At 39.5% G+C, this 13,579-nt stretch overlaps 1 protein-coding gene across 3 annotated transcripts in view; it reads right to left on the bottom strand.

Annotated features, from left to right (window-relative positions):
• Positions 1-13,579, bottom strand: part of NCKAP5 (NCK associated protein 5) — an 881,023-nt gene that overhangs the window by 189,585 nt on the left and 677,859 nt on the right. For all 3 annotated transcript variants that reach the window (XM_033231708.1, XM_033231709.1, XM_033231707.1), the window contains 2 exons: positions 10,238-10,276; positions 1,297-1,416 (listed from right to left, as the gene is read on the bottom strand). In XM_033231708.1, the coding sequence (XP_033087599.1) occupies positions 1,297-1,416; positions 10,238-10,276 (159 nt within the window). The remainder of the gene's footprint in view (positions 1-1,296; positions 1,417-10,237; positions 10,277-13,579) is intronic.

Below are 13,579 nucleotides of genomic sequence, written 5' to 3'. Positions count from 1 at the left end.
TTTAGGAGATGAGATTTATTTTATAATTCAGAGAGCTGTTTTACTTTAATTTGGGGGGCAAATTACATTTTGATGTTCAGCTTACCAAACATCTTTCTTTCTCTGAAATGGATTACAATTTCCCATTATTTCTCTGAGGAGTCCTAAGACTTTTATGCCAAAATTCAGAGAGTAAATTAGCAACATAGTCTGGATCATTTGGAAAAATACCATTCAGCAGAGCTTTCCACAATGAGGGAAATGTTCTCCATGCGCACGGTGTACTAAGGTAGTTCCCTGGCCACATGTGGCTTTCGATGCCTAGAAGTGTGGCTCGTTGGACATAGGAACTTAATTTTAATTTAATTTAAATTTTTAAATTTAAAATTTAAATAGCCCTGCATGGCTAGTGGTTATAGTGCTGGACAGTATCGTCCAGATGACCAGAGGCTGGAGAATGACCTTCCTCTCAGCCACTTAGACCATGCAGCAGTGGGCTGACCTTTGTACGTTGCACACTGCCCCTGTGAAACCTCCATGCAGCCTTTGACAGCTTAGCCTCAGAAGGGCTTGGGGCAAAGCTCATGGGAGCTTGTTTGAGCAAATATAAACATTAATAGGATCACAAACATCGGAAACAGCAAAGGCCAGCCCTGCAGACCCCTCTCCCCATTCATGTGTTTTCCCTGCAGGGGGACATATTCTCTAGTGCTTTGTCAGGACCAGCTTCAAATCGATTCAAATGGCTTGACTTTCCACAGCTTTCCATGTTATGAAGGCAAGTAAAAAACATAGTTCAATGAGAGCACTTAGGAAAAGACAACCTGTAAAAATACTGAGATAGAAACAGGAGGTGTTCTGTTATAAGGAACTCTGCATAGAGAGATATGAAAGAAAAACAAACTCCACATGTATTTCCGATTATAAAGAGTTTGAAATTTTAAAAAATGTGCTTTGGCATTACATAAAATTCTTCCTTGCTTATCACATATGCAAGACTACAAAGGTTGGTTCCTAAAACAATCAATTATTTCCTAACTTCTTTCCATGGTTCCATTTAGTTTACTACAGGACATCTTCTGATTGTCTCTTTTGCCTGTTTATTGTTTGTTAGTGCATTTCCTTATCTGCATGTAGCTTTAGAAAGTCAAGAACTTAAGACACATTCAAATTTAATGACATATCTTGAGAGAGGAAAGAACGGGGATTCTGATGCAATATGTCTTGCTCATGAAGATGTTGCTAACTTCCGAACTTAAGTAACTTCCTGTCAATAGCATTTCAGTAGCAAAGATTGTTTTCCAGATAAACACATACCTGGAGGAGCAGATCAGAAGTGGGTCTGACTCGCTGTTGGAATAGTATGCTTAGTGTCCGATTCTGCTGTTCCAAATCAAACACTCTTGTTTTCAACTTCACACATTCCTCTCTTAGATCCTACAACAAACACATGGAAGGAGAAAAAGTCCATAACTGAAAGATGTCTTTGCATATTATAACCATGTTTTATATATCTTAGATCATTAGTAAAAAACAGTATTTTTATTTTTCAAAGCCCCCAGAAGTAAATCACATACGACGTTTTCTTCCACAGACCACTGTCTGATAGAATTACTATGTGCAAAGACCAGTTTTTTTTAAAACAAAGCACCTTGAAATCAGAAATGCATTAATCTAGCATGCTATTTTTGAAGACAGTAAATCTTAGCGATATAAAGTCAATTTAAGTTTCCACCTATATATTTTGCCCTTTCATTGTCTTTACAAAAGTAATCATAGATCACAAACCACAAGGACAACAACGTTTCTGCAGTGAATAGAGATTTGATGAGCTAAAGAAACTATCATTTCTGATGGAGTTTTTTGTTGTCATTTGTGAAAACAAGTTGAAATTCTCGGCACTGGGGCTAACAGAGTCAGTGATGTATTTAGCGGAAGAGAAATAACACGGAAGAGAAGGCTTTTAAAAGGCCACTTGCAACTTGCCTATCCTCTGAACTCGTGGATTTCCATATCTTCTGGGCTTTCTGGTCTCAGTGCTGGGGAAGAAGCACACTACTTAGCCCATTCTGGCATCTGTTCAGAGCAGCTCTTTTGAATAGTTCAAACACCACAGAGACCTTTTCCCAGCTCATGGAGGAAGCTGATGTACAAGAACTGCCTTCCAAACTGACTGCAATAAAGGAACTTCTGGTACTTAAATATCTATGCCCTTTTTGATGGAATTCAAGGCAGACCCAGTAGAATAAAACCCAAATTCAACGCTCTTCAAAAGCTGACCCTTTTCTGCATTTCAAACTATCTTTCGCTACTTCCTGATGTTAAAAAAAAAAAAAAAGTCTTCTGTTCTCACCAAGCAGAGAACAAAGGTCTGGCATGTTGTTCTCTAAAGCTCTATGCATTCCTTCTACCTTCTTCTCTTTTCCTTCCACTACCACTTTTCCTTCTTATCCACCTTCTTCTTTCGGTCCATATTTGGCTCTTTGATTGAAGCCTAGTTCAAACTTTGTCACCTTTCTGACCTTTTACCGGGCATCCCTCAATACCTGCTCCATTTTCTGAACTCCCATCAGTCCTCAATGCCTTCTTTGTGACGGTTATCATATATTACTCAGTATTCATCTTATCGTTTGTGCTCTAGACTTGTCAATTACACGACACGTTTTTCACCAGCAAGCACAAGAAGATACTGAAATAACCACACCAGCATATTGTTCTTACATTGTTTTCATTCCATCACCTAGCACAATGCCACATATAGTAGGAGCTTAATAAGTGCTTGCAATTATTTTGCCAAATGGGATGATGACTGCAGATTCTATTCTCTAGTGATTGGTGTGATACAGAGCATTTCTCAACACTTCCATTTCAAAGATTTATGTATTCTGATGTGGGCAGCTAGCTATTGGACTTAAGGCTCTGTAAGCAAGGGAGAGCCCAGGTCACAGTTCTGATGTCTAGGGCCTAAATAGGAGTCACAGAGGTACCTGGGCCTGCCATAACCTTGTATTAATCTAATGGTGAAGTTAGATCTCGCTAGTAAAGCCTCCTCTGAGGCTTCATGAGCACGCATCATCTTATACAGTAGTATTAATCCTATTTAAAGGGGGCAAAGAAACAGGCCAAGGTATAGCCCACTGCAGTTTCAACTCTCCTTGCCTTTTTTAGTTAAATGGGTAAAGCTTATGTATAGGGTGTTTTCAACTGATCAGTGCCCACAAATGGAGAGCAGAGAAAAGAAAGGACATGTTCGGAATGACATGCAAGAGGGCAAGATCCAGCAGGGCAGGATCAGGAGTGCACATTTCATACTCCTGAGCACACACGCCATTTGGCAGAGGCCATTGTGGGAACCCACTCACTGCTCAAATTAAAAGGTGAAACTTCAGCCTGGCCAGCATGGCAAAACTCCATCTTTACTAAAAATACAAAAATTAGCCAAGTGTGCATGCCTGTAGTCCCAGCTACCCGGGAGGCTGATGCACAAGAATCACTTGAACCTGGGAGGCAAAGATTGCAGTGAGCCGAGATCGCCCAGCTGAATGCTTGGGCAACAAAATCTCAAAAAAACCCAGTCTCAAAAAAAAAAAAAAAAAAGATGAAACTTGCTTTATTTTTATTTATTTTATTTTGAGACAGAGTTTCACTCTTGTTGTACAGGCTGGAGGGCAGTGCCGCAATCTTAGCCCACTGCAACCTCTGCCTCCCGGGTTTGGGCGATTCTTCTGCCTCAGCCTCCTGAGTGGGAGGGACTACAGGCGTGTGCCACTACACCCAGCTAATTTTTGTATTTTTAGTAGAGACAGGGTTTCACCACATTGGCTAGGCTGGTCTCAAACTCCTGACCTCGTGATCTGCCCACCTTGGCCTCCCAAAGTGCTGGGATTACAGGCATGAGCCAGCACGACTGGCGAAACTTGCTTTCTTTATTTAGCATTCAACCTCTGTCTGTGTCTCACGATTTTTGTTCTTAGCATGTATGTAACACTCTCTGCTCCCAAACACTAATTGTTTTTAGTACCACTATTTAAGTAATTAATAAAACTTGACTGTGAGACAGATAAATAGTAATAGTACCTATTGGATGGGAAAACACAATCATCCTCATTTGCAATGTAGAGATATGGAAACGGAAGTGTAAAGTGTGGATATGCAAGTAAAAGGGGACCTGAAGGCAACAGCAACCACGATTTTTAGCAGCAAAACTGAGAAGACCTTGAAAGAGTTCTTCAGATGGGTAAAAATGAAATAAAAAGAAAGAATGAAAGAAAAAAATCAATGTACTTTATAGAGAGTCATTATACAACTGCCCAAATTTCAAAGGCCATTACTATCACTTAAGGTATAGCAAAAGTTCGTTAGTGGGAACACAATGGATTGACCCTGGGAACTCTCTGTTCATCACTGTTGGCACATCCAGCTCAGCACACAGCAGCGGGGAAGACAGAGGCTTTAGGGATGTGACACTGACCTGATGGCCATCGACAAACAGAAATGAGCTGGTCTGAAAATCTGGAGACAGAAAAGAATCGCTTGCATTGTTTTTAATATTCTTATTTTCTTCAGACAAGCTGTGGATCACCAGTAACTGATGCCAGACAGTTGCCTTCCCAATAAACTATAAACAAATACACTCGTGCGCCCACGTACACACACGTAAACACAATCAGAATGGTTGTACATAGAGAAACAACTGTTTCGCTGACCACTATTGTAGTACCTGGGTGGAGGGGGCAGCTGGCTGTCTTAGCTTCCTCTGTGCTCCCAACAGGAACACCTTGACATAAAGGAATGCATGATTGCATGATACATTTAGGCTGGATGCAAGAGCCGCGACTCTGACCCTGTCAGTTCAGAGGCAAGACCTAGAACAGCCTCCCCAAGGAAGGCTTTAGAAACAAAAGAACTCTCCTCTGGGTAGGTGCCACGGTCTGAGATCACGGCTCAAGGGAGAGGCTGTACCATGTATCCTCTCTCACAACCCTTCTTTTTTTCTATGACTTCTTGGCAGGTATCAGGTCTCAAGAAAAGAAAGAACCTCACTGAAAATACAAGGTTGTATCTTCGGATAAGAAAAAGGGGACATAACATAAATATCATGGAGGAATAATACCAAAGATTTGACTACATTTCACATCACAAAAAAAAAAAAAAAAGTACAGTGGTGTTTGGGTTCAAGAAAATACTCAGATCCATTTTCCTTGCACTATTCATGTTACTATCAATTGGAAACAGAGACTTAAAAGGTTACAGCTGAGCAATGTGATACACTGGTCTAACGGGCATCTCTGCATCTTAATGATCCCAAACCATAATTTCCCTGGAGGATCCACACCCTGTAATCCTGATAAATTCCCCCTGTGCTTGGGCTAAAGATGATTCTGGACTTACTGCTATACAGTACCTATAGGAGTACAGTTACTTCACATACTGAAAAGTAAAATCCTTATCAGCTCTAGGCCAAAGTACATTTTTTAAAATGCTGATTGCTTAGAAGCAGGACATATACTAACATGATCACTGGAGTGTCATTGAAAACTATTTAAATCTGATTTTATCATGTAAAAATGACATGACAGTGGTATACCTATTTCAGAGGCAGTGTCTATCATGGGAATACACAGAATTGGGACTTAGTGGTCCTGGGCTCTAGTCCTCATTGTCCACAGGACCTTGAAGAAGTGATTGCTTCTCAGTAGCTCAGTTTCCTCATCTGTAAACCAAGGCACTGCACAAAACTGGTCTTTTGTTCAAAAGACTGTATCTCTCAGTAGCTTCATGGGAGGGCTTTTCGAGTGCCACTTTGTTCCCTCCCTGAAGCTTAATGGCCACCAAAACCACCAGCCTCTTTTGTCACACCCCTTCTTGGTGGCTTTCAATGATATATCCCTCTCTGCCCCAAATGCTAAGGCTTTTGTAAAATGAAAAGCCACTTCTGGAAAAGGCTGGTTATATCTCAGACAGATCCAGGGCTTCAACATCGAATGCCTAAAAGGCAAGACAGGTGACATAAAAGTCTGACTGAACTGGGATACAGCACAGGAAGTAGTGAGTCCTGTGGCAAAATACATACTGCAAGTCTCCACCCTAAAAGCCTTCAGATTAAACCCCTTTTAATAAGGGCAATGGCTAAACAGTTCATATAACTACAGCCAGTAGAGCCCATTACCAAAGCTCGTTGACGATCTCAGGATTAAATACTCACCAAGGCTCCTAGAAATTGGGGAATTGGGGAGTTAAAAACAAGACTGATTTTGAGAAAGCCTGACCCCAAATATATAGAGTCAGTTTCACTCCACAGATAACAAACTCTAAATGCTCTTCTTGCTACAGAAGATCAGCAATACTTCCAGAAGTTTTAAGAATTCCTGTGGCTACCCTGCATTTTATTTTATTCCCTGCGATCATAACTAATGGTTGGATTTCAACCCATCTGTTGATTTTCATGGCATCTCTCTCTGTCCTACTGAACTACGGTGGAGAAAAACAAGTGACTGAATGGGATTGTGGAGGAAGAATGAGGGAGTGGGTCAGAGTGTGGGGTTTACAGTGCAACAGCCATAATTAAAGCAGGGGCTTTGCCACTGCCCAGCAGTTGAAACTATGAGCAAACTATTTTTTTTAGTCCTACCTCACTGGGCTGCCTTGAGATCAAAACGACTTGGTGCATTTAAAGTGCTGCACGTTTTTGGTTTTCTGTCCTTGCGATAGTTTGCTGAGAATGATGGTTTCCAGCTGCATCCATGTCCCTACAAAGGACACGAACTCATCCTTTTTTATGGCTGCATAGTATTCCACGGTGTGTATGTGCCACATTTTCTTAATCCAGTCTGTCACTGATGGACATTTGAGTTGATTCCAAGTCTTTGCTATTGTGAATAGTGCCACAATAAACATACGTGTGCATGTGTCTTTATAGCAGCATGACTTATAATCCTTTGGGTATATCCCCAGTAGTGGGATGGCTGGGTCAAATGGTATTTCTAGTTCTAGATCCTTGAGGAATCGCCACACTGTTTTCCACAATGGTTGAACTAGGGGGAGGGATAGCATTAGGAGATATACCTAATGTAAATAACGAGTTAATGGGTGCAGCACACCAACATGGCACATGTATAGATATGTAACAAACCTGCACGTTGTGCACATGTACCCTAGAACTTAAAGTATAAAAAAAAAAGTGCTGCACGTGGGGTGTGAAGGCTTGTAAATGCCTGCTAAATATAAGCAGCCACCTGATACCACACAGACCACTGCTGGAGAAGTGGACACAGATGGTTCAATTGCACCTTTACAAGGGAAATAAGCAGGAATTTGGAGTTTTCTCAGCTACAAGCTATAAAATTGTTTTCTGGGTCTGCCTGAATGGCAGGATCCTACCATACCCAGCTTTATTCCACGTCAGTAAAGAAAACACACCATCGAAATATCTGGTTCCTCCAAAGAACATGCAGATAAGCCTGAGACTGTTGATATGAATGAAAATAATTGCAGAGAAAATGCCTTTCTTCTGTGTTTTGCTTAGTGGCAAAAACAAAACAAACAAACAAAAAAAACAAACTCCAAACACTGAAGAACCTAAGTGAGTTACCTTTTCTCCAAGTGTAATTGACTTAATGAAGATAAAATACATTTCAGATAACAATAGTTTAACCTGAATTATTGATTTCACTCACACTTGTAGACTTGGACCCATGATTTGGAGGCATCAAAGGAAGAAAGTTTGGTTTAATATGATCACTTTTGTATTATTGTTCTAAAGGGGTACAGTCCATTCGCTTAAGGGAATCTACAGGTTTTTGAGATAAACTGAATTACTTGACTAGGTACACTGAACAGAAACTGATAAGTTAATGGAAATAATTTTTTTTCTATCAGTATCAATAGACTCTGTTACTTCAGGATGCTTGTCTGAGCCAATTCATGATATGCCATGAAAAATGTATTTCTGGCTGCCCAGTGAGGAGCTGAAGCCACAGTAGATTTGCCTTTGTGTCATAACTAATGACATATTCTAAAACTGCACAGTAATGCCTATTATTTCACCTCAAGGATCTTCTGGTGACTTGGATAAATCACTCAAGATTTTTTTCTGTTTCATCTTTGCGACCTACATTCCTTTTTGGAATTCGTTTTCTCATCTGCATTTGGAGTGCATTGTATATTTTATATTGTGCTCTTAATTAAAAAGAAATTTTAGTCTTTTTGCAGCAATTTTACAGTTCCCATAAAAACTGGAGGCACACATTTCTGCAGAACATGATTCTTTTGGAATCTCCAAAAGCCCCCAGCATCTCTTTCTGTCTCATAGTGTCCCTGAGGTATGCTATCTCACAGTAGCACATCTTTCTGTGTCTCACTGCTTAACTGTACCAAGGTAGATTTATCTGTTTACTAGTTATTACTTGGATTTATGTAGCTATTTTTTTTTTTTTTTGCAGCTGACCTGAAGGGCCCCTTTTTCTTTTTATCGTACCAGACGGCTTCCTTGTCTCTTTCCTGAGGCACCATTAACAAAAGCAGGCATGAGAAGTCTTTCAACAGTTGTACACAGAGCTGCAATAGTACTCCCCCATTCCTTAGGTTTGTAACTAAGTCATCATAGAGTTTCAAGCAGGAGACAAACAATGGAGAAATTAAAGCCTTAGAAAAAGAAAAAGCATTCAAAAATGTTGCAGCAGCAATTACAATTTGTCCTCCAATATCTATTTCTCACCTTCTTCCAAAGTAATTTCAGCTGGGCACACACCCAGAACAAAGATTTCTTTGCTGGGTTTGTTAGGTGTGGTTGTGTGAGTAAGGTCTGTTCAAGGAGATGTGTGTAAGTAATGTATGAAAGCTTTTGGAAGTGTCCTTTAAAAGACAGCTGCTGTATGCCCTTTATCTTCTTCATATTCCTCAGCTTTTTTTTTTCCCTTCCTGATGGCTAGAATGTGTGGATGTGATGACTGGAGCTAGCATAGTCCTTTTGGACCGTGAAGTGACCTTGAAAATGAGGCCACATTCCATGAAATACAGAGATGGAAGCTAGGGACCCCGTGGACTTCATGGAGCAGAGCTACCATCCCAGTTCTGCCTACATGGCGGCTTATATGTGAGAAAGAACTAACATTTTAGCTTATTTAAGCCACCTCATTGTGGATCTCTGTTGCTCACAATGGAGCCTAATTTTAACTCTACATAAGTGGTACTCAAATATCTTTATTTAGGCATGTTAGTGTAAAACTGGAAGCAGTTAAAATTATTTTTAGAAGGAACCATGACATTTTGACAGAAATAGTAGGCAAGAAAGTCTAGCAAAAGTATCACAATGCCTGTATCATATAAATTTTGAAGAATATTTAAATATCTCCATGAGAAGCAGTCAACCCCTAATACAATTATTTTCAATTAAAAAAATCAAAATGGCACAAATTATTTTGCTGCCATTTGTCACATCATCCTGAATATGCTGCAGGATCTAAAAGTTTCTTTGGGATCAGTCTCTATTTCACAGACAGAAATCAAAGTAGACAAAATCTGAGGGAACTAAAATTTAGCTTCTCAAAAGCATCATGGCCAGAGATGGAAAACAGTCTATAAAATTCACTGAAACAGCCAAATTTGGGCAAAATTGACCTGCATTTACTGTCTGTGCCTAGATAATGTGATCTGATATTGTCTGAAGGAAGAATGGCAAGGCAGCAAACACATAGGTATGGAAATTTCAGGTACAGTGGTTACCATTATTTTATATGTACCACAAACGACTGCAGTAACTGTTCTACCTGCTTCTTTTGGTAGGGTCACCACAGCAGTCCCAGGAGGTGGGAACTGTTTTTCCCACATTACAGAAGAGGAACTAGGGCTCAGGGAAATTAAATGACTTTACTAACTTCAAAGATCCCTTGCTGAATTTTAGACTTGCGTTAATGCTGTCCAAAAGAAGATACTCATTTTACAGGAATTGGGAGAATTCACCAACTTACTGAAAGTTTGCATTTACTAAACAAAAATGATGGGTTTGCTACTCATCTGGGTACATGAAAATCATCTTCAAAAGGCTTTCTATTATTTTACGGAGAGTTTGGATTTCTTATACAAATTCTATTGGCCACTCATGATACTTCGTATGCTATCTAAAACACACACGATTTTCACTAAGCGAATAAATACAAAAGTATTGCATCTATCAATCACAATTTCCTAGCTTAACAACGTGAGTTCCAATATAGTCACATAAGTGCCTTAAAGAGAACAAAGCCCGAAAGTGACCTACCTTTTGAGTAAGCAGAGCTTGAACAACTTGGTTGGCTACCTTTAAAAAATAAAGAAAAACTTGTCATTTATAATAATGAGACTTTATAGGCACTGACTCTAATTTACCAATACGTTTCTCGCAGCTTATTGTAGCTAATTAGCTCCTCATTTGCCTCTTTCCTCTACATCCAGAGATCTGATTATTTTCATAATAAGCCTATCCTTCTAGGTAATATTTTGCTTTCTCCAAAGGTGACCTTGTTGCTAATTAAGATGGTTACACTTAAAAGATCATTCATACCTTGACTTTCACATTTCCATATTTGGAAAAATGATATCCTTTCATATACTCCAAGAAGGCTAAAAAATGATATAGTGCAAAACACAGTCCTAATTATCTGCACACAGTTTCTACACTTCACTGATTTACAATGTCCCTTGCCTCTCCTTCCTATTCCTTTGCTGTCTATTTCACTGTTTCATATTATTTGCAATAGAGATAGGTTGAACGGTCAACCATAGGGACAACTCGTTGTTTCCTCTACGTTCCGCTTTCATCTTCAATGTTTTCGCTTATGTTACCATCTTGTTGCTACCTGTAGTAAAATCTGGTAGTTGTTTACTGCAACATCCATTTTTGTCCTTTTTCCTGAGTAACAAACCCAATCCTTTGGGGCTGGGCACATTCAACTGCATTTCCCAGCTACTCCTGTAGTGAAATGTTGCCATGTGACAAAATTCTGGACAATAAGACGTAAGCAGACTATTCTCTTGGGCTTACAGGAAGTCTCAAAGAAGAAGGGGGCTCACCCTTCATCATCTTCCTGACTAGGAATGGAAGTACAGCAATGGCTGGAACTTCAGCAGTTACCCTGACAACAACAGTCACATAGGAAGGATATCTGGACAGAGAAAAGGACAAGCTTGGTCCTGAGGATGTTATGGAGCTGTGCTGTCTATTGAACATCGATGTGAGGGAAATAAGCTAGTCACTGTTATTTTGAGTTTCTTCCAGTAAACAACCAAACATAATTCTTAGTAATATTTTCAGAGACCTCATTTTCTTCAAGTATCAGGCAGCTTGGGACAGCAGAAGAACCTAAATCCCTCCTCAGCCCAATGCAGTGAATCTTGATTAATTGAAGCCAATCTTAGCAATTCCAGTGACTGGTTCAGGAGCGGGCATATAACACAATTCCAGCTAAGGACCACAGGTAAAACCAGTAACATGTTCCTGGTATTTCAAGTATCTGGCATTTTCTCCAGGTAACCATTCATTATTACTGTATGTATTTGTGCTAAGATTTCTTTTTCATCTGCATATTTCAAAACACTTTGCATAGAATCACCTACTAAACTTCACTATTACCTTGAAGCTATGTAGCTACATGGTTACCATTGATAAAATTAAGGTGGACAGGTGAAGTGGGTGGTATGTTCCAGCTAATACATAAACTGTAAACATTTAATGTGATAACTGAAATTGACAGCATGAAAGACTAAATCCAAATACTTAAATATCCTAGATATAAGGCACTCTGGTTCATTCGTTTCTTCCTTCACTTATCCAATATAAATTTTCTGAGTATCTACTTGCAAAGCTAGTTGACTGGGCCATGGTCCTTGACTTCAAAGACTCATATCTGGCAGCGAGTTGGCAAAAACACAATTATAACACAGTGTGACAAACATCTAATCATCATGGTAATTCTTACATTCAACTGGAGACTGAGGGACACTTTCGTGTTATTTCTCTCTTGGTAACACATTTATTTTTGGTGATGCTCAATTATTTGTGCTTCTTTCTCTATCTAGTATAGGGGAACAGATTATGGTAAGAGCGTTTCCATGGAGCTTAATTGTTTTTTGACTCAATAATGACAAACAGTACATCTTTCATGACAGCTGGCTACCAGTAAGTCTCATCGAAAATTAAAACACAGGCTGTCGTCAACTTTTGGTTAGAAAGCAATCACACCACTAGCAGGAAATGACTAAAATCAGATTATCTGTAATTGATTCGTTAAATTATATGCACAAGAAGGATTTTTTTCCCATCAGAAAAAGTCTTTTCAAAGTTACATTGCAGACATTAAGTAAAAAGAAAGACTCTTCATTGAAACCATGATTTTAAAGAAAACATATTCTTAGGTATTTTTGATTTTTTTTTGAGTGAAGCGCAACTTACAGAACTACCACAGACCAAAGTAAACTATACTTTCATTAACTGAGGCCCCATGTTCCTTTATCACTTTATTTGTATGTGACCACAACAGTGACAAATGTTATCCAACCCAAGCAAATTGACCAATAGCATAATAGTGAATGTCAGTTTTCCAGCATTCATTCCAATTCATAAGTAACTGAGAATTCAAAGTCAAACTACATATCATCTATTTTATTGTTGGCAAATAAAACAAAACAAAACAAAACAGAAGAATTGAACTATTCATGCAGGTTGAATCAGGAACAAGGTACCAAAGTTAATTCATGCCATAAATAATTTACTTCTTTTGGATCTCAAACTTTGGATTTGATTTACATTCTCATAAAACTGCCCAATATCAATATTTTCTTTCTCCCAACTGGTCTCTCACTGAAACCATTCTGGTAACAGTGGTCACATAAAATAGCTCTCTCCATGATTTATCAGGAGACACGGACTAATATCCTAACTCTAACAGCCCACAGGAGGAAATACGTTATATCTCGCAATCCAAGCAGTTGCCCTATAGGCTTAGAGACTCTATATCTAACACAGTTTCTTCTGGCATGTACTTGGGAAAATTGTTTGCTCCACTTGAAAACTGAACAAAGATACATGAATGCCTTATTTCTTTACCTACTGACAGGAGGTTATGTTACCCAGAAGGACTTGCCGGTTCTTCGAAAAAGAGCAGGCAGATGATACAGATGCTTTCCTCCATACTGTCTATAATGACAGTGTCTGAGGTTTTGTTATTGCTTTTAACGGCTAACTTCCCTGATGCATAAATAGGACAGTTGCTTGGAGCTTGTGCCTGCAACCTCTACTAGGTTGAAAAGATAATGCCTGGAATGTGCCCCTGCTCTCAATCTAGCATTATGCCCTAAGCATTTGGGTTGCAAATAATCACACACCTATAGGCCCAGCTAGTGAAAACAAATCACTTCCAATGTCATCTGCCAGCTTTCCTCTCCAGAGAAAGGCCAGCAGCTGGGTTAGGCTGCAAGGGACTTGAAGCACACTGGAAAAGCAAAGCTGGCAGTCCTTAAGCCACTAGCTTGTAGTATAGCCTCCCTTAGGCTGTCCTTGGAGGCTGCTCCCCTTTGCTCCTAGGAGATGGAGCAGGGCTGTAGGTGAAACAGGATTGACAGGGAG

This window comes from Trachypithecus francoisi, unplaced genomic scaffold, assembly GCF_009764315.1.
Source record: "Trachypithecus francoisi isolate TF-2019V2 unplaced genomic scaffold, Tfra_2.0 Lachesis_group13, whole genome shotgun sequence".
NCBI lineage: Eukaryota > Metazoa > Chordata > Mammalia > Primates > Cercopithecidae > Trachypithecus > Trachypithecus francoisi.
This window is presented reverse-complemented; position numbering and strand designations above follow the sequence as displayed.